A 26,638-nucleotide genomic window follows, 5' to 3' on the forward strand; every position below is an offset into this window, starting at 1 on the left:
CTAAAAAAATGCCAAAACCAACAAAAAAATTAAGGAAAAATATTTGGTATGAGGTAATTCAAAGGGCAGACAAAAAACTCAAGGTCATCTGAGGTGAAACTGGCTATCCTCTCACACCCTTACCATGTCACACTGTGTACTGCCTGGATCTCAGAATATAATGGGCAAGGAGTACCACCAACACAACACTTTTAACCGGTTGTGAGCAGCCGTCACGCAAGCCCCCGTGGCTGGCTGTGCTCTGGGCAGCCTGGTGCCCGCCCTGCCCCATGTACCTTTGGAGACGCTGTAGCCGTAGGCTGCGTACGCTGCCGCAGACGCTGCCGCTGCCCCCGCCTTGGCCCCTGCCATGGCCGCTGCGCTTCCCGCTATCGACTTCCGGCTCCTGCCTTTGCCAGTGCCGCCTTTGGAGCCCCCTTTGGGGCGACCCCGGCTTCGACTTGACTGGCCTCTTGCAGCGAGAGATGTATCTTGCATTGAAACGCCTGAACAAGGAAAGAATGTTACAACAGTAACTCCTACAGTGTTTTCACAGGGAGTGCAGCATCAAAGCTGCCCACCAGTTACATTAATACTGTATCCTATGTGGCATTTACATTAACAGGGACACTGTTAGCAAGCAGCCATTTCACGATAAGAAATTATGTATACAAGACTTCACTCTTCAGCAACAGTATCTTATTAACTGCAACTACTTGTATTACTATGAATCCAATCTACAAAGAGGTGGAGGACTCTGAGTTCTACTTCAGGATGATCCTTTTTCTTATTTGAAGATGGAGATGCAGTATCTTCCATCTCTGAAGAAACTCATCAAGAACTATGATTCTACTTATTTCACTGTAGAAAACTACAGTAATTAAAAACACTTGACATTATTTAAAATTACATTGCACTTAAAAAATTGCTCCAACCACCCACTGGAGATAGAGAACTAATTATTAACCCAGCAGTAAATTCAAGGAAAAGCTTAGAGAATAATAGTTCTGTGGTAGTCTGTAATTTCGTAACAAACTTATGGGAAGGAGAGCCTTCTATAACACAGGAACAAAGGACACAACTTTTTGAAATAACTAACACAGCAAAGAGGTAAGTGTGGTGAATGACAGACTATAAACAGATTTCCTATCAAATTAGAAGCAACTTCTCAATGAAAAGGCAACTATTGTCCCCCATATCTTGCCAACCATTCATACATCCTGGGTAAAATGCAGAAAACATATCACTTAGCCATGCAAAGTCAAGGTTTAATAAATGTTAGCAGTAAATCAAGGCAAGAGTACTGACCATTCACGGTATCTGAAACTGAGCCAGTAATGGAAGCAGGAGAGTTTGTTGCCCTTGACTGAGGTGCTGAAGAAGCTGGATCATCCACAATCACAAGCATATCATTACTGCTCTCATCAGGAGGGATAGAGCCCATATGTAATTCACTGCTGATGGATATCTAAACATGACAGAGAACAAAGCCATTAGCTTCTCAAGTTCGGAAAAGGTACAAAAATAGTAAGATCTTCAAAAGCTATACAATCACAAGTAATTGGTACTTATTCCTTCCCATTTTCTCTAGAATAGCAGCATGAGCAGGATACATCATCTGCCTGATCACATCACACTTTATTTACATGCTGAGCAGCAGTAAAGACCTCCACCCACTATTTAATTTCAGTTCATGAAAATACATGCTAAGTTATGAAGCAAAAGACTAATGGGCTGAGCAGATTTAAGTAAACTGTTGTTCAGCTGTGCATTTTCAACTGCAAGAGAGAAAATAGGATTCTTAATCCACTACTACTGCTAATTAAAATCTTGATCAATAAAGGAATACAGAAATCTTAATCAACATGGCACAGAACAAAAGACATTTCCTGCTAAAACCAATTCTTTACACACAGATGAAGCAAAATAAGATGTGTGCCACTGAGAATTTTTAATTTAAATTCCAGAGGAGAAAAATCACAGTAATTCAGAACCTGAAGCAAGTGAGGAAGCAGAGATGCAGGTAAGACTAGTGAGGGGTACTTAGTAAGAAACTGAATGTCAAGGAGCTATTTGAGGGATACTGCTTGGCTCAGAAGCAGAGTGTTCTTGCTGTAGAAGGTACTGGTATGGGAGAGGGCACATGGTTGTAAGTGTGAGCATAACAAAGGCAAGGAAAAGGGACAAGGAAGTAGGAAGAAAGTAAGTGGGACTCCAGGTAAGAATGGAAAAATTTCAGAGACTGGAAGGGAGGAAAGTCAGGGCGTAAACTCACTGTAAGAAAAGGGAGGTAGAGAGTGAAGAAGAGGGGAATAATGGAATGTCAAATAACATGAGGAGCTGTAAGGAGCTGCTGCATTTTCAATAATCTATTTTCATTTCCATGGTTCACCTTTAAGACACGTCACTTCCCCACACCCTCAAAGCTCTACAATAGCTAAAATAGCAGACAAGAATCCTACAAGATGTAGGGCCACAACTGAAACAGTATGTAGGTTAAAGCAGAGGTGAGTCTCACCTCACTGAAAGGACTGGGCATGGCAGAGTCTACACTAATGAAAGAATCATCTCCATCAGCAGATAGGTTGGAGTTATCAGCTGAGGGAACAAATGGGATCACAAGGTTCATGCTCTCTTTCTTTCTCTTCCCATCCAATTCATCTTCCTTCTTCTTCTGAAATAAATAAAGTAATAACAGGATGAAAAAGGCAATAAAACAGCAGAATGGGAACAAGCCACCCAAAATCTCAAAACCTAGCTCAGTACTTTAACTCAAGGAATGCCACGTGCAGAATTTCCCAAAACAAGTTTCTGAAGGATATGGTAACAGATCCCTTATAAATGCTCCTTCTTTAGATTTGAGAAGAGTTTTCTTTTTCTTCATAAAATAGCTGGAATGATGGAGTATTACTCTTACAAAATTACTTTGATTTCCAGTACCTTTTGGAATGAGTTTGAAATTCTTTACCATTACCCAAAATTTCAATTAATTAATGCAAAGCCTCCCTGTCTTAAAAACTCAGATTTTTCATTACCTGGTTTTAGTGATGCTTTTTAAACAAACTGATCTTCCCTAGTTCCACAGAAGCCTCATAGCTATATGGGTTTTATCCATGGTTGGTGCTTCCTTTACATTACCCTTTTTTGTCCTTGCAGAACAAAATCTTGATAAAGTCAAATTTAATGATCAGTTGATTGTCAGGTTTGTTTGGATAGGCAGTACTTCCCTATTACTGAAGTTGCTGATGAGTAAAATACAGGTAACTATGCATTACTTATTTTGTAATATCCCTCTTCTGTGTAAGGAACTGCCACAGACTGACTTTCAATGGCAAAGGCAAGAAGGTTTACTCCTTAAGACTGCCTTGGCATAACATGTTCCACATCCCATAACAGTGATCCTGAAGCTCTTCTGGCTCTACCACTGACACAGCAACCTCTCTGTATCAAAATACCTTCTCAGCATATTTTTCCCTTTTACGTTTACGCTCCTTTACACGATTTGTTTCTTCTTGCTGTCGCTTCTCTTCTTGACGCTGACGCACTGTTGGAAAAGAAATACAAAGCTGTCACCACTGGAAAAGTATTTCATATCCTTTTATGAATCTTACCAAGAAGTTCTAGTTCTAACAGAACTGGGAAGAAAAGTCAGTTGTATTGAAACTAAAACACATTGAAAACACTACTCTATTAAAACTATTTGTTTCCAAGTCACTAAAAAGTCTTACAGGGAAATTCTTCTTTCAAGCAACATGGAAGTGTATGCCTCTAACTTCAAAAGTATGATGAAATACAGCACTTTTATTAATACTTTTCTTGTCATGACCTACATAATTCTTGTCAAAGCTCTGTCATTCAGGAACAATGTAATGATCCTGAATGAGTGCCAATAAAAACTTAATCACATCATCATGTCTCATTTTGCACAACTTCATTCAGCTCAGCAGTGATATCAAACCAGCTTGTACTAACGAGAGTTGGCAATACAAAAAGAGACAGGAAACAGAAGTTGTTATCAGCAATACATGTGTTCGGAGAGATAAAAACACAGATTTCATAAGGTAATGAAGTGGAAAATGGGGGAATTGCTGAAACACCAATTTCACATACATTTCTTTTCTAGTTCCTCATCATCCAGCAGAAGGCTGACCACCTCTTTTGGCTTCAAGGTGTCAGGTTTGAAATTGCCACCTGAAATTACCATTCGTTGAATCTAGAAGGAAAAAAATGAGTGAAGAAAAGGAAAGTCAAAGCATCCATGAAACATTTCTCACTATCCATCACTGAAAGCCAGCTGCAAAAATCGTGCAAGTACATCTAAGTCAGACTTGATCCAATTTCTCTATCATACCAAAGTTAGTAGTAAAATTTCAGGGTATAAAATACGAGAACCAACTGAGATAGACAGCAAAAAACTACCATCCCTTATGGAAGGATACATTTTTTCTAAGCAGCATGTAATAAACTACTAATTATAATAGTATTAATTGATATACTGCTGAAGAAAACAAAACAAAAATACAGCAACAGCCCTCTCAAGTATAATTCACCCATTCAAGTTTTCAAGTAAACTGCACAGAGGATCATGCAGACCACATTCTTAAAGGGTGCAACATTTTTCATCTCCTTGACTGAAAACTGTATCTCCCTACTGAGTCGGTGTTGCAGTTAAAGCAATTCACTCAGCCTCTATTACTACAACTGTATCTTTAAAAATGCAACAACTAAAAAGAGTTGTAATTTAGCAGAAGAGAACAAGCTTTAACATATGGCAATTTAAATTATTTGCATCACCAACAGCAGACTACACCTGATTTTCAGGCTGATTTCAGGTAACTCTAGTGCAGTATCTCAGAAAAAATGGTTTCAACAAGGGAAATATGAATGCATTCAGTTGCTGCAACATCATGAGCAGCAGCCAAGTAAGACAAAAGCTAAAAGAAACTCCCAAGTACACAAAACATCTGAATGTTGTATATAGTGTACCTACTGCTACTGAAAAACATGACTCTCCTTAGTTATTTTCTTGCCAATTAAGTGTCATGAGGTTTGAAGTTCCTAGTACACTTACTGCTTGATGCTGCAGGACACTGAGCTTTTCTGGCAATCATCACACCTCAAATAATTTCCACTTGATTACCTTCCAAATGTCTTTAAAAAAAAAAAATCAGCTGCTGTGTAACATGAGGGGAATCAGAACTCTGATGCAGCAAAGACAGAAGCCCTAGTCTTAAAGAAGGCTGAGTTTTTTCACTGCAGCATAAGAAAAAGTTTTCATGAAGTCATATTGTAAATAATTAGCTTCTTTCCAGCTCACATAATGTCACTGGACTGCTGCTGTGTTAGGGACACAGATTTGTACATGTGAACAAAGACACTTCCTTTTGCCTTCTCTTCTGTCTCCCTGCAGACACTTTTTCTGTCTCTTTACTCATGTTGATACGTGCTTTATGATACCATCTCTGTAACTTCTTGTTCCAGATGAGTTCCTTATTCCTACCTCACTCTTTTCCTTTGCCCTCTGTAGGATGCGCTCCTCAATGGTGCCTTTACAGATCAAGCGGTACACGGTGACTTGTTTGGTCTGACCCAGCCTGTGGGCCCGGTCCATGGCCTGCTGGTCTACTGTTGGATTCCAGTCACTGTCATAGAAAATTACCTGCAAGGCAACACCAGAAAGGATTAAATAAAAACATACATTCAGAGCCCCTGGTGATTAAACAAACAAAAATCCAATATATGGTAACAATAAAATTCAATCGTGTTTCACAGAATTACAGCCCCACTGTAGGCTGTGTTAAATAGCCTTGCCCAGTCCCGTGAAATCTCTTCCACTGCATTTCAGGTGAATTCAAACTGACTGACACTACGAATGCTTCAACTTCTACGGAACATCTTTAATATCCTCTTAAACAGACCTGTCTGGGATGCACAGAATTCCTAAGTTTGTCATCACATTAAATCACTGTCATGCAATTAATTATAGACTTACCACATCATGGACGCATTTTAGTGTTACTTACCATCATATCAGAATTTCATGCAAAAAGTAATATTCCAATTTTTATTCAAAACTTAGATGAAGTCTAACATTTCTAGTACTTTGACTATAAAAAACTGAAATGCCACATTAAATTCATATTGCACTATTACTCTAATAGTACTTTATGCATAATAAGCATAAAAACCAACAGCATTTAAAAAAATTCTAGACAGCAAAATAAAGTATTAATGAAGTTACACAGAAAAACATAGACCTAAAAATGCTCATGCAAGGAGCCTGCCTGAGCTTCCATCTGTTTATTTCTTCTTTTAAACCCTGAAAATCCTACAGATACTTGTTTTCTTCTGATTTCTTGTGACTGACAACAAGACACGATAGGATTTCTTTTTTAAAAACACGTAGTATTTTTTTGATTCAAAGATCTTTGGGTATTTGTGGCTACAGACTTGAGGTCAAATCTGCATGCACACCAGGTGTAGGTTAGAAGCACAAGAATAGCTGTTAATGAAAAGATGAATGGTTCATCAGTATTCCTTCCCTAGTGATTAGTGGCAGCTGCTCCAGAGTGCAAATCCTTGCAATTCACCTAAATCGGTCTGTCCTTACACCTCAGGGGAAGAAATTTATCCTTCCTGAGTAGCTGACACTCAAATACAAATGGCTTCCTACCTTTATAGGCATTGTTTCATTCTTCTGGGCACAGAAAAAAGGGTAACTGATAACTATTCCACTGGTTCCTTTGCAACTGAACCTTTGGAGCAAAGGGTCATTCATACAGTGAATGCTGTTTCATCTAAGTGTCATTTGCACCTGTAGACTCCTTCAGTAATCCAACTTCTTTCTGGACTCTGGTACTCAAGTATGTGGGGAATAGGTAGAAATTTCCAACTGTAGCCAAAAACTGTGTACCAAAATGTCCAATATTCTACAACTTTATCATCAAAGTAATATTACATTGTGAATAATAACTAAATAAACAAGGCTATGCAATTTCACAATGTGAATGGCAGTACTAAAAATATGGATCAGTACAGGCAAGAGAGTGCCAACTTTCACACAGAATGACTGATTTTCCCACGTAAATTGTTACCAAATTTCACCTACCGTATCTGCAGCTGTAAGGTTAATGCCCAAGCCTCCAGCTCTTGTACTTAACAGGAACACGAAAATATCATTCCTGTAGAGGAAAGAGATTAAATCCCCTTATTTTGTGCATGAACAAGGAATAACCACAGAAGCAATTTTTTGACCTATATGAAGCAATCAGAGCTGTTTCTATTACTTGAACACTTCAGAACATTTTGTGCTGTTCATTCATGGTCAAGGAAAAAAATGTATGAAAGAGTGAAAGAAGTTAATCTACAAGTGAGGACTGTCTGAACATGTAAACATTCAACTTGCAGTTTATTAATCTGTATCAAAACAAACCAGGGCTTGTTTATCTTGCCCACACTGGAAATTAAGATTTCATATGGACAAAGAACAATTTACTGTTTCACAGAACTGACCCCATGCTAAAGAAATCTTGCCTTAATGATGCTCAATTGATAAAAACAGAAAAATAAATGTCAAAACTCTGTAGTGCAAGTTTTGTTCTAAATTTGGTGCTTTGAACAGAACGAACATGGAGACAAGCCTTTATGGGGCAAGACCAAGTACTGATGGAAACTTAAGTGATAACAGCAAAATCAAAACTTCCGCTAAGGTTGTAAACGACACTAGTGTCTCTGGAGGGTCAGCATTATTTAGAAGTGTTCAACACCTTATGGATCTGTGAACAGGCTGAGACAAACAAAGCAGACAGTACGCTAATACGGACTCCAAAGACATTGACACATTGTCCTTCTCTGCTTAAGAGAAGACAGTCTGGAACGTCACATCCTTTTGGTACTACACTGTCTGAACAACTTGGCAAATGTAAAATCAGTAAAGTACCAGAAACTCTTGCGGAATGAACTGGAAGGAACTAAAACCAAGCTGTAAATCTTCAGACATTATCTTGCAGGTAACAAAGCCAAAGGAGTCAACAGGTGCCTGTTTGCACTGAAGATAATCCTTGGCCAGGTAATCTGCTCTCTTGTAACAATAGTGGGATGTATGTATAGACAGTCACCTGAACATCCAGCTGTGAAATGCTTCTTGAGGTGCCATATGGGAAGGAAAGTGGACAGAACCACAGACTACATGAACAAACTATCATCTCATAGCTATATATTTTCAGCGCCTTGCAAGGATATCCTGCAGAATAGTTTAATCTCAGTCATGCTTTTTTCTCTGGAAGTATTTCTCATAAGTAAATCACGTATAAGAGGAATTCAACTAACATTTTAGCAGGAATTCTTGTTTAGACTGGCTGACCTACATTTCAAAGGGATTTCCTGCTGAAATTATTATTTTTCTTCAGTTGTTTTATTCACTAATAAAAATAAATTCTGTTCATTAATAAAACTAGGGATTTTTTACTTTGTTTGGTTAAGGATCTTACAGGAAGAAGCATCAAGATTCCAGGAGGACATCATAACCTGCAAGGAACTTGTTTCTGACATGTGGAAATAGGCAGAAAGAAAGGTACTACATGGTCCTCTCACTTACTTCTGCACATGTTCAAGTTCACTAGAAGACTCATCATTGCAACACAGTCCTTCGGGTCCGTCAGCCTCACGAACCTGCAATGCCTGGACTCCTATTTTCAGCTACAATACTTTGGGACCACTAACACAAGGACTCTTCTCTAGTTTAGAATAGTTGTTTATTGTAGGGTGAAAGCAACATCTATGAATCTAACTCCACTGAAATAGGAAAGTGGCCTTCTTACAAGCTCATGTCAACATACAGGAAGGATAACCTGTGAACTACTGTACCAAAATGATATTGTATCAAGCCATATCTCAGGATTAAAAGGAACTCAATAACCACAAACTCAATAATTATAAATAATGTGCCCTGATGTGCTTAAAAAAATTGTCAGGATCTATTTTGGTTTACCACACAAGAAGTTACCCTACCTCTCTAGCTAATAAAATCCCCATCCCCATTTTATCTTTTGTTGATTAGTTTAAGGTTTCTTAGTATAATACGGTTAAATGGTTCGTTTTGCAGAAAACTAGGTCACTTTCAGTACTCTAGCATATGCAAGATTTTCAATCTTATCTTTACAGTGTCAATTGTCAAAGCATTTAATAACCAATGGACATTTTCTGCCTTTCCGTTGAGCTTCTTTCTAAGCAACAGCCTATTTGGGTTGGCAAGAAGTACAATAAGTGGCTACACTAAAATTGCTTCCAGTACTTTTTCACAGATTCATATCAACACCACTGAGTACTGGTCAGCAAACCACCTAGAAACTGTTTCAAATAAATGAGGTCAATTTGATATAAGGAAAGAAAAGTACAGACTTCATTTATTTCATTACATCTTACACCAACTTCCTAGGTACATGTATTTTATCTCACACACACCTTGCAAAATACATTACCTGTTCTGAAAATCTGCTACCATGTCCCTTCGTTCAGAAATCTTTGAAGAGCCATCCAATCTCATGTAGGTATGTTTCCTATAAACCATGTATTCCTGCAAAGAACATGGACCAAAAAAATACAGTTGTTCTTGAAACTGTTCAATCTTGATTCTTTCAGAAAAAAAAAAAAAAAACACAATAAAAGCAGGATTGCTAATTACAATAAGGTTCCCTAAACATCATCAACAAATGTTCTGTAAGCAATACTTGGTAATAATACAATCCAGAAATTAAAGCTACTCCATCATATGTTGGCTTTTGCATTCCATGTAAGAGATAAATGACAATGTCAGTTCAGAGTTGGGGATATATTTGCTGCACTGCAGACCTGGTACATGCCTTTTCCTATAAATAAATAGGGAAACAAAAATCACTAAAATGGGAAGTTTGTTTTCACAGAGTCTAAATTTTTATTAAATCCCAAGCTTTTACTGTGCAAGCAAACCTTTCCAAACAAACCAATTGCACCTGCTCCCTGTCGATTTTATACCATTTGACTGGTGGTTTTTAAAATCTGGTGCTGTATAATGTCTGTCCAGGTTTCATCTCAGCAGTGAAGAACCTCTGAATCTCTTGCACACAAGAATACTTTGAACATTACACTGGTGTGTCAGCCCACAGCTCCTGCCAGGCAGCAGAACTGAAACCATTGCCTGAGACGCATATCAAATGGCATCAGCCAGGAATGCTGTAAGCAAAGGCTTTTTCCAGTGAGACACATTTTTCATGCTCTAAGGTTCTCAGCATTTTCTGATACCTGTGCAACTTTGAATAAAATCTAAATTACATACAAAGCTCAAATAACCACAGAGTTTCTCTGGAAAGCTATCCTCTGGGGTGCTTGAACAATGGGATCCTTGCTTGGCTGACAAGATGCAACATCTACTGGTTACAAGAGTTAGGTTTAACCCTACTGATGCATGAGTTTTTTGAGATGCTGTGAGTGCAAATGAAGACAGAAAGGAACGGATAATGCTTTAGCAGCAAGAACTATTGGATTCATCTCGCTCTAAACCACAGTGCTCAGCAGACACAGAACTGATATGCTATGAGAAGACATGGCAGTGCCTGCACTCCAATGAACCTTCTGACAGTACCATGCCCAGTTCTCCTTTTCCACCATCCTTCAGGGCTCCTGATCCCTTTGTGTTCTGCTTCACTACTGCAGAAATGGTGAAAGAGCTGCCATATTATAAGGAACTGAGAAAAAATTGATGTGGAGGAAGCAAGCGTCAATGTGAGACAGATGAAAGAGAAAATTAGGTAAATAAAACTGTGGAAATGGCCAAATCCACACTTGGACCACCTCTTCGAAACAGAGCTCATGGCTAGTAGGATTTCTGGAGGGAGTACAACAACAGAAGTTCAAAGCAGAGAAGAGCAACTTCACTACACAGACAAACAAGTCCTAATTTACTGTTGGTTTATTCAATTTCTGTGACAGGTTTCTGTCACCAACTAAAACCAGAGAGAATTGTCAGTTAGGCACTATGATGCCACCTTTTCTCCAGAGTTGAACAATCCTTTTACTATCATCACAAGAACCTTTTCCTTTCATTTCTTTGTTACTGTCTTTATCTGCCTTTATGATGATTCAACCTTTTGATCTTGATTTAGACTTCCCTCATCTATTAACCATCTTTTCATTATCTGTCTTCTAAACAAACCAGCACAAACAGAAAACAACTTCCTTCATTCCATCAGGTGCATTTATCCTTATTCCAGACTTCAGACATTTTCACAAAGGCACAGAGTGCAAAAGAACAAGTTATTCTACACCTGCAGTACTGGCATTTATGGGCTGTTCCCCCAGGTCTGTGAATTAGCTTTGTACATTAGCCCTTAGCTAATCATCTAACAGGTTCTGGTCTGCCTCCATCCACCTTCCTCTGATCAAGGTGGATGCTTCACAGTAGTGTAACAGTGCTCATACGAAACATCCTTTTGTTGTGAACTGGTTTTGTGCAGTACTTTCCCAAATATTAACAGTATACCCTTTCAATTCAGAAAAAAAGTAAAAAAAAAAATCCACATTGCAATTCATACTACACTTCTCAGCAGTTCAGTGTTCTGATCACTCATAGAAATGGCATGCTTTCAGCTAAAGAGACAACCCTGATGGCAAAGAAGATATTTAAAGAGTAAATATACCTGGTCTGTACTGTAATTGTGGAAGGCACTTGATGACTGCTCACTTTTCTAGTTCCCCACAAGGAATGACGGAGTGGGGTGGGGAAACCTCAGAGGGAGGCTTCAGTCTCATATAGAGATCCTTATACTAGACCTGCTTGAAAAATCTACCTGCCAGTCTTGTTTAGTGTAAGGGGTCACCAAGCCACCAGAAGCATCAGTCTGGGACAAATAATGAAACCCTTGCAACAGAGCACCTACACAGGAAACAAACAACACATGATGACCTGAGTATGGTAAGAATGTAGTGCCTGCTAAAGCCAGTGCTCTTCTGGGCTTCCACACTGATACTTTCTCAGTAAAATGTTTTCCCTTCATATTATTTCACAGTCTAAATTGAGTACTCTTACGTTTTAACACAACTCATTAACTTTTGGTAGAGTACAACCAAAAGTAGAACATTTTACTGCATGCAGAACATAATTCGACTCCTCATCTCATGAATACAATCTGATTCCCAGTGAAACCATGGACAATTGCTCTTCAGGAAGACAGCAATCATACGGAGAAAAACAAACAAAATCTTAAAAAGTATGAAATACACATCTGCATGAAATAACAATACTGAAATTACAGTTTATCCTCTTCTGTTGAAAGCAAATAATTTTCCTCTATGTATTTATAGCTGCCATTTTATAATGGCTGAACTACTCAGCAGTTCTTCAGTTGAAGCTACATAAAACAAACAAGGTTTTATAACTTTGTAAACAATGTGCTTTGTGCTCTCTGCCCTGCGTAGATTAGGTTAGTGTAATATAGTCCAAATACTGTTAAAAAAGACATCCTATGTTTTTTCATATTCAAGTAGGCAGATGGGATATATTTTGATAGATCAGGAAAAATATCTACAGATCCACAACTTTTGCAAGGATTTTCTTATTAATTGAGTCCTTACTTGGTTTTTAGCTTGCTTAACTTCAGCTTCTGTTACTTGGGTGGAGAGAAAGAAAAACAGAGGACTAAGTAGGTGGCTTATTTGGATAATAAAACACAAGTGAAGTTGAACATTCAAGAGGTGGAATAGCAAAACGTTGTGCTCACAAGCCTTTAAAATGGAATGCTAAGAGAAAAGACAGAAGCACTAAACACTCAGCTTTATGAGCTCCATGGTGTAATGCAGGGTATCAACAAACCTACACCACGTCCAACGTTTGCCAAAAAAAGAGGCATACAAAGCAATGCTAGGCAAACTGCCAAAATACAGAATTGCGACCATGCAAGTTCTGTTTTTCCTCACAGCAGCAAAAACAAAATTCAGCTTGTGATTTGTTATTGAACTATTAACTGCTGACCTTAAAATACTCTCCTGTTCATACAAAACTCATGACTTAGGCAGCTATTGATTCAGGCTTCTCACTTTTTCTCTTCAGTTTATTGTGGAGAAAACAGTATCCTAGCTCTTTGATGGCATGGCTGCTCATCAAATAATGATTTTTTTGTTTTTTCTTCAGAGGCAGACTGCCTGTATTTAAATTATGAGTCATGACTTCATTCCTTATCTCTTTCCTATCCCATATGCCAGAGAATCTCTTAATGTTTACCAAACTTCTGCAGAGGAATCAGATATTAGAGGGAAACGGTAAAAGTCTGTGAAATTACAACATAAACACTGTAAAATTTACCACTGTTTTTCCTCTTCCTTCCAATAAAAGGGCATGCAGGCATTGAATGAAAATAGAAGGAAGCAGTTCAAAACCAGAAAAAGAGGATAATTAAGCCATGCAACCCCTTGCCACAGGGCAGTGCAAATGCCAACACCTAACAAGGTGTCAAGATGCAAATGAACAACTTCATGGAAGAAGAATCCATGTTGGACTACTGAGTATGCAGGAGGCACATTTGGTTCAGAAACCCCTTGAACTGCAAACTGCTGGAAATTGAGTGACTAAGGGTGAAGTATCACTATTCTTGTACACTTTCCTCCTACCATCTGCTGCTATACACTGGTATCAGTATAACACTAGGTAGGACCTTAGGTCTAACTTTGTATGGCAGTTCTTATATTTTCATATTAATGCATTAACTGGGTATCCTCTGGTAAGCAATTTTATGTCAGGTTTGCTGCATCCAAATTATAGTACTTTCTCCAAAACAGTGTTGCTAAATCTCCATCTTCATAAATTGTCTTCTGTCAGCTCTAGCTCTCCTACCTCCAGTAAGTCAATCATCCGCGTCATCTGGGAGTAAATGAGAACTCTGTGCCCTTGAGATTTCAGCCGTGTCAACAGAAGATCAAGAGCATGAAGTTTTCCACTGTCAGTGATCAGACTTTCTTTATCTAAAAAGAAATAGAAGAAAAGCATGTAACTAATAAAGCAAACCCAGATACATGCAACAAGTTAGCTTTTAAGTTTTCCTAGCACTTCACTGCATTATAATCCCTGAAGTAAGGAGGTGTGATGGAAGAAACTGCAACATCCCTTCTGGCTGATACTTAAAATCACAATGGTAACAATAACTTTTGCTTGCTGGGACAGGAGCAATATGAATATACCCACCTGGCAAAATCTTGTCACAGACTGATCTCCTCTCAAGTATGGGCTCAATCATTTTTTTGGATAGCCATATCCCTCATGTAAGCTTTTATTCTGACCATATCAACAAGCACTATATGCCTTGACACTTCAAGAAATGTTTTCCACTTCACACATGAAAATGGGGTCCTTTGCACATTTGCTGCTACCTGCTGCTGAGCTTTAGATTCATCCTCCACAGATCACACCCCTCACCAACACAGAAAGTGAAGAACAGCTCTCTAGGTCACTGTAAAACAACAGTCCCCTCACAGAACTGCCTTGTTCTTCCCTGCCCTCTCCTTTTTTTTTTCTCTTTTGTTTTGTTTAAGAAATGTTTCCAGATGGCAATCTTTTCAGTCACTTCAGATTTTATACTTCATGTCCTCTGTATTTCAGCACTGCTCATGAAGTATTTTTCAGGAAGGAGATCTTCCTGTTTGTACATTCTGTACATAAACTTCAGTAAACAATACATTACTGTTTAAAGAGGATGAAGAGAAATTTTCTTCCAAAAAATTATCTGTTGGAAAGGCCATTGATGATTCTCTATTCTTTTGGATGTCTGAACTTAGGTTTACAGCCAAAACGGAAAGCTGACAACTGCAGATGGTGCGGGCTAGTACAGAACCCAAGTATTTTCAACATGTCTAGCAGGTAATGTTCTCTAATGTCTAGCAGGTAACACTTTTGCACACTTCCTCCTTCACAGAATGAATTAACTCATGGGCTGAAGAAAATCCAGCTTTCTGTATGGCAGTTAACTGTCTTGCCCAATATCCCAATTAAAAAAAGAAGTTATATACAAAAATTAATTCTTTCATCTGACCACCATGCATTTTAATATAGCCAAAACCAGGTTCATACCAGTGGAAGAGAAGAGCACAGATCACACAAGAGCACTCCTAAAAAGATCTTATAAGCACAGCAGGCAACACAGTTCATGAGTACCAAAGTGGTGTGGTAGGTGGACAGCAATGTGGCAGAGTAGTAAGCAATTCCTGCAAGAACAACTATGGACTTGCTGAGAAAAGCAGGAATGTAGTTGCTCTCTTTCAAAAACATCCTTTAGCTTAAATATAAATAGTGGACTTGATGCTGGAATTAGTGGGATCTACATTAGAATATCAGAAGACGCAACCAACAGTCTCCTTTCTGAAATTCAAAAAATTGTGAGTTACCATATTGTTTAAAATAATTAGGTATTCTACTTGCTCTACAAATCAATGCTGTGAATGCTCTCTCCTATGGTCATTCTAGAGCCATGCACCTGCAATTCACTAGCTAAGAACCCAAGACAAGACAGATCTGCTCTTTCTTGCTTGTTTGCCTATCTAGATAGTCACTGTTTTTCTCCCTTTTGCTCTTCATTTTGGCAGTGATGATCATGCTCTGCCAGGAGCAAGCAGCACATCATTGCTTGAAATGTTAGCGACTACCTCAGGGAATCCATTAACTGGAGAGCCAAGCCAAGGAAATACTGTAAGGAAAACTCAAGCCCACACATCAGGCTGGCATTTGTTCTAAGTGCAACATAATGTATAATGATGCACTCATCTCTAGAACAGAATTCAGTCTCAATTACATATAAATCATTAATAGCTTCATGTGTTCTTCAAAGGAAAAACAAATTTTGAGCATAGGCCATTAAGGAAAATGGAAACGACTTACAGCTATTTTGATTTAAAATACACCTATAGAAGCCAAAACTTCTGCACAATAGCAGTGTTTACTCTTTACAGAAAATATTATTATTTCCTTTAATTATAAATACAGCCATGACATTCTGCTTTTATTCTAATTGGTCAGCTTGCTATTTCAGAATGAATTAAATTGAGTGAAGTTACACGAAAAATCTAGATATACATGACAAACTAACACAATTATTAACCAAAAGCCACCTGACTGGAAGAAAACTCAGAGAACCACCAGGGTCTGTTCAAAAGTCAGTCCTGATAGGATCAGATTAACATATAGCAAGTTTCCAAAAGCAAAATGCTTTCTGTTTTTCTCACAAAGGCATGAATAGGTAGAATTAAGCTTTGCTAACTGGAAATGATGCGCGTCCTTTGGTGCTGGCTCCTGAGGTCTCCATTGTGTAAGTAACTATTTTTAAATCGCAATGAAATGCAAATTAGAAGTAAAGAATTTATTTGCAGATGGTCTGAAAAGTTAGCAACTTGTTAACAGTTCATAAGTCATCCAATATTTCAGCAGCAAAGCAGACTGCACTGGTGAGAAAGTTTTTGGGGTATTTTTTAGGAGAGCAAAACAAAAAAGAGTACTACCAAAAAAGAGATTTATCATCTCAAAGAGAAAACTATTTGTCCCTAACCTGGCACCTTTAAGTATGCTATCCTGATGCCATTGTGTTTTCCAAGATCAAGTATTTTTCCATGCTGAAAGCCTGCCACCTAGTGCTTCAAAGAACAAATTCTGGAAAATCGTAAAAGAAAATGTATTTTACTCATGCCATCTTCAGAAAATACCACAATTAGTTAAAAGAGAAAAAAAAATGTCTTCCACCTCTAGTTTCTCTCACTTCTATTTCTAATTTTCTCTTAACTAGGAGAAGAAAATGACAACCTATTACTTTTTTAAAGGGGATTTCAAAATTTGCGGTTCTACGTTTTTTTACTTTTAATGATCAGTAACAACTTCCAATGACAAATTATTTGGAATTTTTTTTTGTTTGTTTAAAAGGAACTTCTAAAACTTTAAGTCAGTCAGGAGATAGAGGTCGTATATTGCACTGTCAGAGAGCTCTCCCCAGGACACAGTTTTTGGGTTCTTCAGCACTGTATGAAATAAACAAGGAACCAGACCAAATAAATGGCTTTCAGTCTGAAAACAACCCAAACCCAACTGCCTCCAGCCATGCAAGGATATGGACATAAATTATCTACAAGGGGATACAGTGGGCCTGGGAAGAATAGTTAAAAATGATTATGACTCAGAATAACCCTTGTCAGGAGCTCTGGCTGATGACTGTAGCTGGGCTCAGCGCTCTCTGGAGAATGAGAAAAAGTGCCTCTGGACATGCAAAAAAGCAGAGGAAAGAGAGATAAAGCCTGGGTTCCAGTTGACACCCCTGGTTCCCCTCCTGACGGCACAATGGGGTCAGTGAGGAGCTAGCTGGCTCTCACAGTAAACAGCCAGTGAGGCCGGTGCTTTTTATCGATACTAAAAGGACTCAGACACTTCCTGCCATTTAATCCAGGACCATTTTTCTTTCAAAGAACAGGAAAAGCCTCAAGAGATTCCCACAGTGATCACAGCTGAGCCTGCTGCCAGGGTACTGGGAACGCTGAGTCTGGGAGAGGATAGATCAGGGTTTAGGAGAGAGAGGTGTCCCCCTTTTCTTGTCACCTATTTGCCACAGACCTTTACAGCGACTGTTCCATTTGACATTTGCTAGACTTTAGCCTTGCAAATGGCTCCTTCAGCACATCACTCACTTTCTGTAAGGCACCAGGCCTGTTTCTGCACCTATGAACACAGCTGTCCTGTTGTGGTGTGTGCCCTCTCCTCTCAGAGTAAGTTTAGGTTTGAATGCTACTTTCTACTTAATTAAAACACAGCTGTACAAAACTACTTTTTTAAGCCACTTCTAGGTCCAACACTTCCTAAATTAAACCAGCTTTACGTAACACACTCATCTCAGCCTCCTTCTCAACCAAATTCTGTTGTGCTTTGACAACAATTTGCCTACCCCTGCACCTATTCTCTCACTCCTGTAAGCTTCTTGTACCTCACCTTTATTCCTCTAAAATTTTTTTGCTGATAACAGTCCCCAGCTTAAAATGGAAGTCTTTCAAGAGAATGCAGCCCTGTCTCTTTCCTGCATTGGCTACTTTTCTGCATTTCTCTATCCATGTCTTCTATCTTATCTCCTCAATACTTCCCGATTTTCTGCTACAGAGATTGATTTTCTTTTTCCAAATAACTGGCAAACAACTAAAAGAATTCCTAGAAAAACTATAAAATCATCAAGTATCACTGAATATTAATCCAGTGCAAGCTCATGAAAAATGGTTTCTCCATTACATAGGTACAAACGTGCATGTGCTTCAAATGACTCCAAACAATTAAAAAGGTACCTTCTTAAACCGGACTGTAGCAAGCAAAAGGCCATTTTCCTCTTACTGTATTAACTTCCCCTGCCAAACATCCTTGACCCAAAAGGGTCTGGGAATAACTTTGCATCTGGCAGTGTAAGCTGTTTTTCCTCTTGGCTATCTATCAGATCTCTAGTACTTTCTGCAGAATTCTGCTCGCTGCTCAGGACCATCTTCTGACAGCTAGAGCATGTCCAGCCCATGAAAGTCACTGCAGTGCTGGCAATCAAACCCTATGAGATCTTGGATTGCTTTTGTCTAATTCTAAGAAAAAACTAAGTACATTTATTTTACTGGTACACTGGTACCTCTTTCCCACTTTACAAGGAAATATGAATAAGTCTTCTTCATTTCAACCAAAATTCAGTAAACCCTTCATGCTTTATTTTCCAGGCCAATTTCCTCTGAACTTGGTCCTCAAACCCATCCTTCTCATGGTAGACTGCTACAAGTAATTTTAACCTTTTCACTAGGTAGACCAATAAAAGATCTTTTAGGACAACATGAAGCTTCCAACACCTTAGGAGGCAAGGTATATCTCTAACTTTTCATCCAATCTTCCTATCTCCAACCTCAAAACAGTATTTGGTTGTGAGAGCAGACTGTGCTCTAGTAAGCAAGTCTACCTCTTTACAGTCATTTGGAAGACTGACATGCAAAGAGAGATTTGCAGGCATTAGAAAAACCTGTATTAGACTTTTCAGTATCCATCAAAGATTTACTTCAGACAGAGGATGCAAAATCATGGTGTATTTTAAGATATCAGGGTTAGCTTTCACTCTGAAGGAAAAGCAAACACACAACCACCCCCAACCCTTCAAAAAGCCCATAACCAAGCATAAATTACCACAAAATAACAGATGTTCTTATTTATCTTATCTCTGTTCCACTACAACCTCCAAACTTACCTGGTATCCTGATAAAAGACCAGCCGTTCTGAGGCCTGATCCCTAAGAGCCCTCCTGGATGCTCTGGGAAGAACTGGGAGCACTGCTTCAGCCAGTCAGCTGCTAGCTCAGGGGATCCATGGAGTACACACTGCTTTGCTTCCAGACTTCCTCCTTCCCTTAGTGCCCTGCGCTCGTACTCTGCACTTCGGTCATTGCAGTAGAATTCCAGTGGCACAGCTGTTACCTACAAGTAAAATAATAATAGTCAATATTCTTGCTCACATTTCTCCTCATCCCCAAATCCCCAGTTCAAGTACCTTACCATGGGATCAAATTTTCAAAGTCATATCATTATGAAATGCAGAAACAGAAAACAATCTTTTGTTTGGCTTAAACCAAGCAAAGACGCAACACCTCTCCACACCACAAAAAACACCATGTAAACAACTAGGCACAGAAAACCTTCCTTTTGATAAACTATGCCTTGTGCCAACTGCTACACAACTGACAGCAAAGCTAGAAGAGTAATATCCTTGCTGTACCTCTCCTTTTGCCAAGATTTCTTTTATTTATTTGTTTATTTTTAGTTCCACCCTTCACAATCAAGTAAGTATTTATCTCATTAGCAGAAATGACACTTATATATTGTCCTTAACAGAAATTCATTTGATAATTCAAAATTAGGGAGATTCATAAATTAGAAAGGGGAAAAAAAGGAACAGCATATTTCTTGGGCTTTACAGCTGCTTTGAACAGAAGTGGGCCACAGAGATAGTGGTCTTTTTCTTGTGGCATTCTATGAATCCTATGCCCTATTACCTGTTTCAGTATATACAATCCAGCTGGACAGACCAGTGTTGCAAACAAGGGAAGTGTGATTTCATGCCATGTAAGCTGTTCTGGAACAACTCCATCAGTTTCACTCCCCCTTTTCTGCCCCATCCGCCCAAATCCGTACAGAGTGGAAGGCGCACATGAGCCAAACAGCTGAATGCCAGTGGCTGCAAGGTGCTTGAGCAAACTCTGTTCCAGCAGACAAGGCTGCATTTTGTAAAATCTGCAGCTTTCTCTTCTCTCTCCCTTACCACGGTAAAGGACAACAACCAAAAGTGAAACTGAGCCATTGTACACAGCAGGACAGGCTGCTCTGCTGGATTTAACTTCAGATACTTCACCAACAGTTAAATCACATAATCCAAAGTAAACACAATTACAACACTTTAACACAAATATAAATGCAGAATAATTCACTGTCTAGCACAAGAATTAAAAAAAAAAAAAAAGCAGATAACCAACTTCTTTCTACCTTTTTTGAATGTAAGTCTGGTTTTGGGAAAACATTCTGGAGTGTTTACAGAAACTGTTTATAACCAAGTTTACAAAAGAAAGCAAGTAGAAGCTTTTACATACTATCTAAAAACTTAATAATGTGTTATAAACTCACATAGAAATGAAAATAAATGGTAGTATTAAGACAACTAACCTTACAGTAACAGAGAAATTTGAAATGCCATGACAATTTCTTCACCAATATAAGAAGCAAATATATCACTACTTTAGAAGTCATTGTTGCTTTTATTTTAGAAGTACCATGAAAAAAATCCTCCATGTAAAGTCATAGAAGTTAAAAACACTGTCATGAATCCTAACAGTGTGCAAAATGACACTTCCTCCAGGACTATGAAAAGCAATGTAACAAATGAACAACAGAGAAAATCAAGCTTGTGAAAGTTTTCACACTTAAAAAAGGCAGCAGGGCTGCATAGGAAGAAACAGTACAGAAACCTATAGGTTTTCATGGAGAACAGTAAACAGTGGACTTCCTGCAGAATTGAGCAGGGGTGGGAATTAACGTGATAATGGGACATCTGAAACATTAATCACAAGAAAAGAACCATCTTTGTATTGCAGATGAAAAGCTTCTATGTTTGAAGGGGGTTTAAATTTTTCTTCCAGCTTACTCTGGTGTGATGTAACTGCTACATATTGAGAATAATATATGCAACATTGTATCATGCAAATAAAAACATTTTAACAGCTTAACTAAATGCTAAGCAATAGACAGTTTAATTACCACCAGTTTCAAACAAGGCACTTTAGAACTGTAAGGTAAAGAGAGCAACTCCTCCCTCAGAACTGCCTGGTATCTTATGTCGGCTATACCTCACTGAACATTTGTCAGCTAACTCAAAGTAACAGGCATTAAGCAAGGTTTCCTAGCTGGAAGTGTGGCTTTGACCAGTTTTACAGGAGCTCTTCTCATAGGAATAAATTAATCTCATAGAGACTTCTCTTTACAAGGGCCAAACAATTGTTTAAACATATTAATGAGCACAGTTACAGTAAATAACAAAAACAACAAAAAAAACCAACAAAAAAAGCACACAATATCTTTGCAAAACAGTAAATCCAGTGCTTTTCCAGATGCCAAGAGCTGTTTTAAAATCTGTCTACAGGTCTTACACACAGCTACACAAAATACTGCAAAGAGAAAGGGGCTGTGTTAAGAATTTGAACACATTTCCACAACCTACAAGGTACTTTTAGAGTTGCTGCTATCCTGTACTGCCACCTGCAGTCAAAGCGTATGTCTGACCTTTGTGAGAGAAGGCAAAACCTCTCTCAAAGCGCAAAAAATTCAAAATGCAAGCAAGTTCTGCCACCTGAAAAAAAGTTCTGCCACTGCTGTAAACCACAAACGATGGTACAGACTTAGGTTGTTTAAGAGACAATATTCACCATCACGTTTCAGTTCATATTTCTACACTGAACAGACTGGAACAAATACTCTTTTCAAGCACAGACAACTTGCCATACTGATTTCCAGGACCTAGATTTTTCACCTCTAGAACAGGCAGCCACTACACACAAAACAGAGCAGACTAACTTCTGACACAAACATAGCTTACCTACTGAAAACAATACACAGATTTGTACACCGGGATTTTTACAAGACAAATGAAGTCATGTCGGAAGATTCTACAAGCCACGTTTCAGTAACACTTCACTCCAAGGAAGAACTAGTAGGAGACAATCTTGAGACAAACTCTGTGTGCCTCAGTGCTATTTCTACATTAACAAGAACTAATCTTCCTACATATCCCCTGTAAAACTGACTGACATCTGAGGACCTAAGACTATCTTTACCATCAGTTCCTTTTTTTTTTAAATGCAGGCATGTATTTCTAAGGTCCTGTATTTTTACATGCCCTTACAAGAAAAAACAATGCTTTTCTGAAACAGACAAAAAAAAAAAAATCTTTCATTCAAGCTTGTTCACACTCCTTTTTGTCATGGCATATTTTTTCAAATTTTTTCCCCACAGGTTTGTTTTTGTGGTTTTACTTGTAACGAAAGGTAGAGCAGTCCTTAGAACTAAACCCTCCTCTCTCAACACCATTATTGTCAAACTGATTGAAAGAGTAATGGTTCAGAAATACATCAAAAATATAGTGACAGGGATGTATAAAGGCATTTCCACCTTAAATTAAACAACTTAGTTTAGCTAGGACAATTGTAAAATGCTTCCTGCATTTTTCTCCATGCAAAGTTAACCTTTCAGACACTGTGAGATGACCAAAATGACTTCACACAATATTCCAGAGTGTAAGAGAGCTGTTGAAACTAAACCAAAGTATATTACTCAAAATTTAATTAATTAGCATCTTAATGACAATGCAAGACCCATCCTCCAAGTTACATTTTTTATGATTGAGACCTATCTGTACTCAAGAAAACTGCCTGCAGAGAAAAAAAAGACTGACCCCCTCCCCCAGCTGCTACATAACACACGCTCCTATTTCTATCATTTGCTCCATTAACTTCCCAAAATTCATCACAGGTCAAACAACAACAGAAGGCTATAGTTTCTGGGAACGTATGTGCTCTTTCTGCTCTTTCAGGTCTTCTACACTCCTGCCAAAAGTTTCTAACAAGCATAAAATTAAAGTCTTTGTACTCCTAGAAACAAAAACCCATGTCTATGCTTAATCATTTTATACCAGCCAAGCCAAAACAAGTAACTTTTGTTCACTAGAATAAACACCAGAAGCCCCTCTCCACCCTTTCTGCTGTAGGGGAGCAATTCAGCATATCCTTCATCCATGATGCAAATTTAAGCACAAAGAGTGACAAATCAAGGGAATCTGAAGGTGGTTTTCACAACTTGCTCTCAGAACAACCTCTTATTCTCCAGCCAGGTAGTACATTGTAACTGGGAGGTGACCTGTGACTTTGAGCAGTCCAGCTGGATTCCTGGCCCCTAGAGCTGCTGACACAGAAAAATTCAGCTTCAGCAGCAGCAGGTACGTAATGAGCTTCCATTTGTGAGGTCCTGCTTGCCATCCAGCCTTCTCCAGATGCAAAAGTGTAATTGCACATCATTTGATGAGGTCTACAGCAATAACTTCCACAGTGACTAAAGAACATAACATCTGGATGGTCTGGTAATAAAAATTCATTTTTTCCAGGTTTGTCAAGATCCAACAACATGGAACACAACAGCCATAGACCTAATAAAGGTCTCTTGTGCCAGCCCAGGAAACCTCAACTAAAATAATTTCAAAATTCATTTAAAAGATGATGGACAACCCCAAGCAGTAGCACTTAACATCCAAAAGCCCTAGAAAATGCCAACTTGAGTAATCCTTATACACTGCAATCTGGTGTTCCCTTACTGAAGCATAAGAGAGGAAACAAACATCCTTGTCCAAAAAGCACTGCTTCGCAGCCCTCTTTTGTCATCAGAGCTGACCAAACAACCACCTCATTCTGTTCATATCATACCTAGATTTCCCCCCTTGGCTTATCACTGAATAATTTACTTTAAAATCCCTTCTATAATTGCTTTAGGTATTAGGAGAGAAAGTGAAATCTCAGAACAACTCCTGTTGGGTGCATCTTACAACTTTCCTCTTCCCTTCAGTACACATTACAGTCACTTCCCCTATGAAAAACCTTCTATTGAATACCGTAGCAAAAGGATATCCTCACAACAGTTTCACCCAACCAAAAGAAAGTAATATATCATTCTGTTCCTAAGACACAGTTCTACCAAGATTTAAAACACAATAGAAAATACATAATTTACAACTTTACTTGGACTTACCCGTGGACTGGCTATGCACAGGAAGGACGGCAGCTCAGTCACCTGGCAGCATCGTACACATGAGGTAGCTGATCTCCTTCTATATATGACATGGTCTGAATAGCCAGTAACTGCTTTACAGTGGCTGCTGAACACAAGGTTCTGAAAACAAAATTAAAATTAAGAAGTTACTATGTTTATAAAGAAATACTCCTCTCAGATCTTCTATCCACCCATGAGGAAGACAGACAAAGCACATTCCGTACATATTGCTCTTTGAATAAGGAAAATTCCACACATCTTCTGCAGTGAGTATGTAAAAATCTTTGTGTAATTATCAGAACATTCAAATCCAGAAATGTTTGCAATCAGAATAGATCATTCTAATAACTTGTCTTGACACTCAGTTGGAACCAGAAACAAGTTTTTCCGCCTTTGAACCTTTTGACCTTAGTTTTTCTAAAGAAGGAAGTAAAGGAATATTCTTGTAGATCTGCCCCTCAGGGTGTTTTCTAGCTACTCATTTATCTATTCTGTATTAAAATGAAATTTCACAGAGAGAAAAAAATTAAGAATTGAAATCAGGCTGGATTGGTATCTTTAGACTTGCATCTTTTCCAATCTTTTCCTTCTTTCCTGTGCAAAAGGGCTCTAAATTTTATCCTGAAGATTTTGAAAGTGATAGCAGGGTTATACGCATGAACAAACGCACGTTTAAAACCTGGAATTTGCCACAATGTCCTTTTGATACAGAAAAATATACTGACTCAAAAGTGGAGACATTTGGATGACAGTGCAGTTTAAAGACAGGAAAGCTCTTTGAAGATGCTCAACTCTACACAGAAAGCTAACAAAAAATTTAATTTTCTTTGCTTGCATCAGTTATAGCTCCTTTTTATTGTAATTATCTCCATCAAACATTTAAATAAACTGCTTATAGACTAAGCCATTTCTGCCACTTAGCTTTTATTCTGACTCTTCTATATTCATAGAGCTCAACAGCTCTTTATTATGTTTGTTTCCCATAGTACACAGAGCATTACCCTGCACACAGTAGGAAACTAGCAATAATTTTAGAAGCATTAAGAGGTATACCTCTCACAGCCATAGGACCACAGGATATGCCCTCCTGGCAATTCCAGCAGTTCGCATAAGTAAAAGGTAAACAGGATCTCAAGTTTTGGTATTGTTCTGCCCAAGTTCATAATGCACCAAAATTAACAGACCCTCCCAATTTTCCGAAATCCCAGTATTTGAAGTTCTAAGCATTCAGGTACATGATAGAAGCAGACACCCTGTATAACATGTCATACACTTGATAGCTGCTTTTCTATGTATGTCAAGAAATGCTAGGAAACATCCACAGTAAGAGTCTATTGCAGATCATGCATTCTGGGCCCTTTTTTTTCCATTCACTGGGCGAGATGCAGATGGCTAGCACATATCATTTGGAACCTGCTAACAAGGAAGGAAAACAGTCTGACTGTACATACATGCCAGCACTACCCACACTCAACCTTAGCCTGTAAGCGCATCTTTCAGCTGCTGCCAGCGAGACTCATGGGCTGGAGCTGGCTAAAATGAAGTTCATACTCTGACTGAACATCTGCTCCTCTATTATATAAAAGGTGAGCACAGAAAGAGCTGACAGTAGTCTTTCACTAACACCGAGCAGAGCTAAAAAGCACAGGTCAAAGCTTGGACCACACTGGATAATGTGAAGTGATCCCAAAAACAGCCTCTTACTCAGCTGGCAATTCTTAATCAGTAATGCTGGCTTAAGCAACAACTGCTTCACATGTTTATTCCTGTCCCCACAGAGCCCCTTCTTGTCGGCCTAGCCGTCTGTACTCATTAAGATGCTGATCAAGATGAAAACAAACCCCTGCCCCTCCGCTCCAAGTGAGTTTTGTGGCATGCTTCACCACCTGGTAAAACAGACTGCATGCTGAAACAGCAGTGTTGGAATCACAGGGCTGGGAATACGTGCCTGTGGACAATGGATACGAATGCTGGCTTACTCATCTGAGAACCAGAAATAGTGGCAACAGAGCACCAACGCTGCTGCTGAAAAGGGTGAGTCCTTTCCCATGATATATTTGTGCCACTTCCTGTGCTCCTCTCCAGAAGCCTATCTGGCTACACATCTAATCAAACAACAAATTCAACAGCCATGAAAAGACAGTTTTCTGCAGCTGGCTCATACAAGGATGTGTCAGGGTATACCCGCATCGGCAGAGGCAGGGTTCCACAGCTGAGAGTAGAGAAAGGACAGCAAGAGCTAGAGGGGGAACAGTGAACAACTGCTTTAGCTCAAAGCCCCTCTCTTCCCCACCCCTGG

At 38.8% G+C, this 26,638-nt stretch overlaps 1 protein-coding gene across 1 annotated transcript in view; it reads right to left on the reverse strand.

Annotated features, from left to right (window-relative positions):
- Window positions 1-26,638, reverse strand: part of INO80 (INO80 complex ATPase subunit) — a 57,985-nt gene that overhangs the window by 2,347 nt on the left and 29,000 nt on the right. Inside the window, exons 25-35 of the mRNA XM_042038213.1 lie at window positions 24,319-24,459; window positions 19,230-19,455; window positions 13,841-13,968; window positions 9,459-9,553; window positions 7,088-7,160; window positions 5,480-5,638; window positions 4,090-4,192; window positions 3,435-3,523; window positions 2,498-2,653; window positions 1,288-1,447; window positions 276-485 (exon numbers count right to left, since the gene is read on the reverse strand). Coding sequence (XP_041894147.1) covers window positions 276-485; window positions 1,288-1,447; window positions 2,498-2,653; window positions 3,435-3,523; window positions 4,090-4,192; window positions 5,480-5,638; window positions 7,088-7,160; window positions 9,459-9,553; window positions 13,841-13,968; window positions 19,230-19,455; window positions 24,319-24,459 — 1,540 coding nt within the window. The remainder of the gene's footprint in view (window positions 1-275; window positions 486-1,287; window positions 1,448-2,497; window positions 2,654-3,434; window positions 3,524-4,089; window positions 4,193-5,479; window positions 5,639-7,087; window positions 7,161-9,458; window positions 9,554-13,840; window positions 13,969-19,229; window positions 19,456-24,318; window positions 24,460-26,638) is intronic.

Source organism: Corvus kubaryi, unplaced genomic scaffold (genome assembly GCF_017639235.1).
Source record: "Corvus kubaryi isolate FWS band 111438036 unplaced genomic scaffold, C.kubaryi_AGA036_p1.0 37392, whole genome shotgun sequence".
In the NCBI taxonomy this organism is placed as follows: Eukaryota; Metazoa; Chordata; class Aves; order Passeriformes; family Corvidae; genus Corvus; species Corvus kubaryi.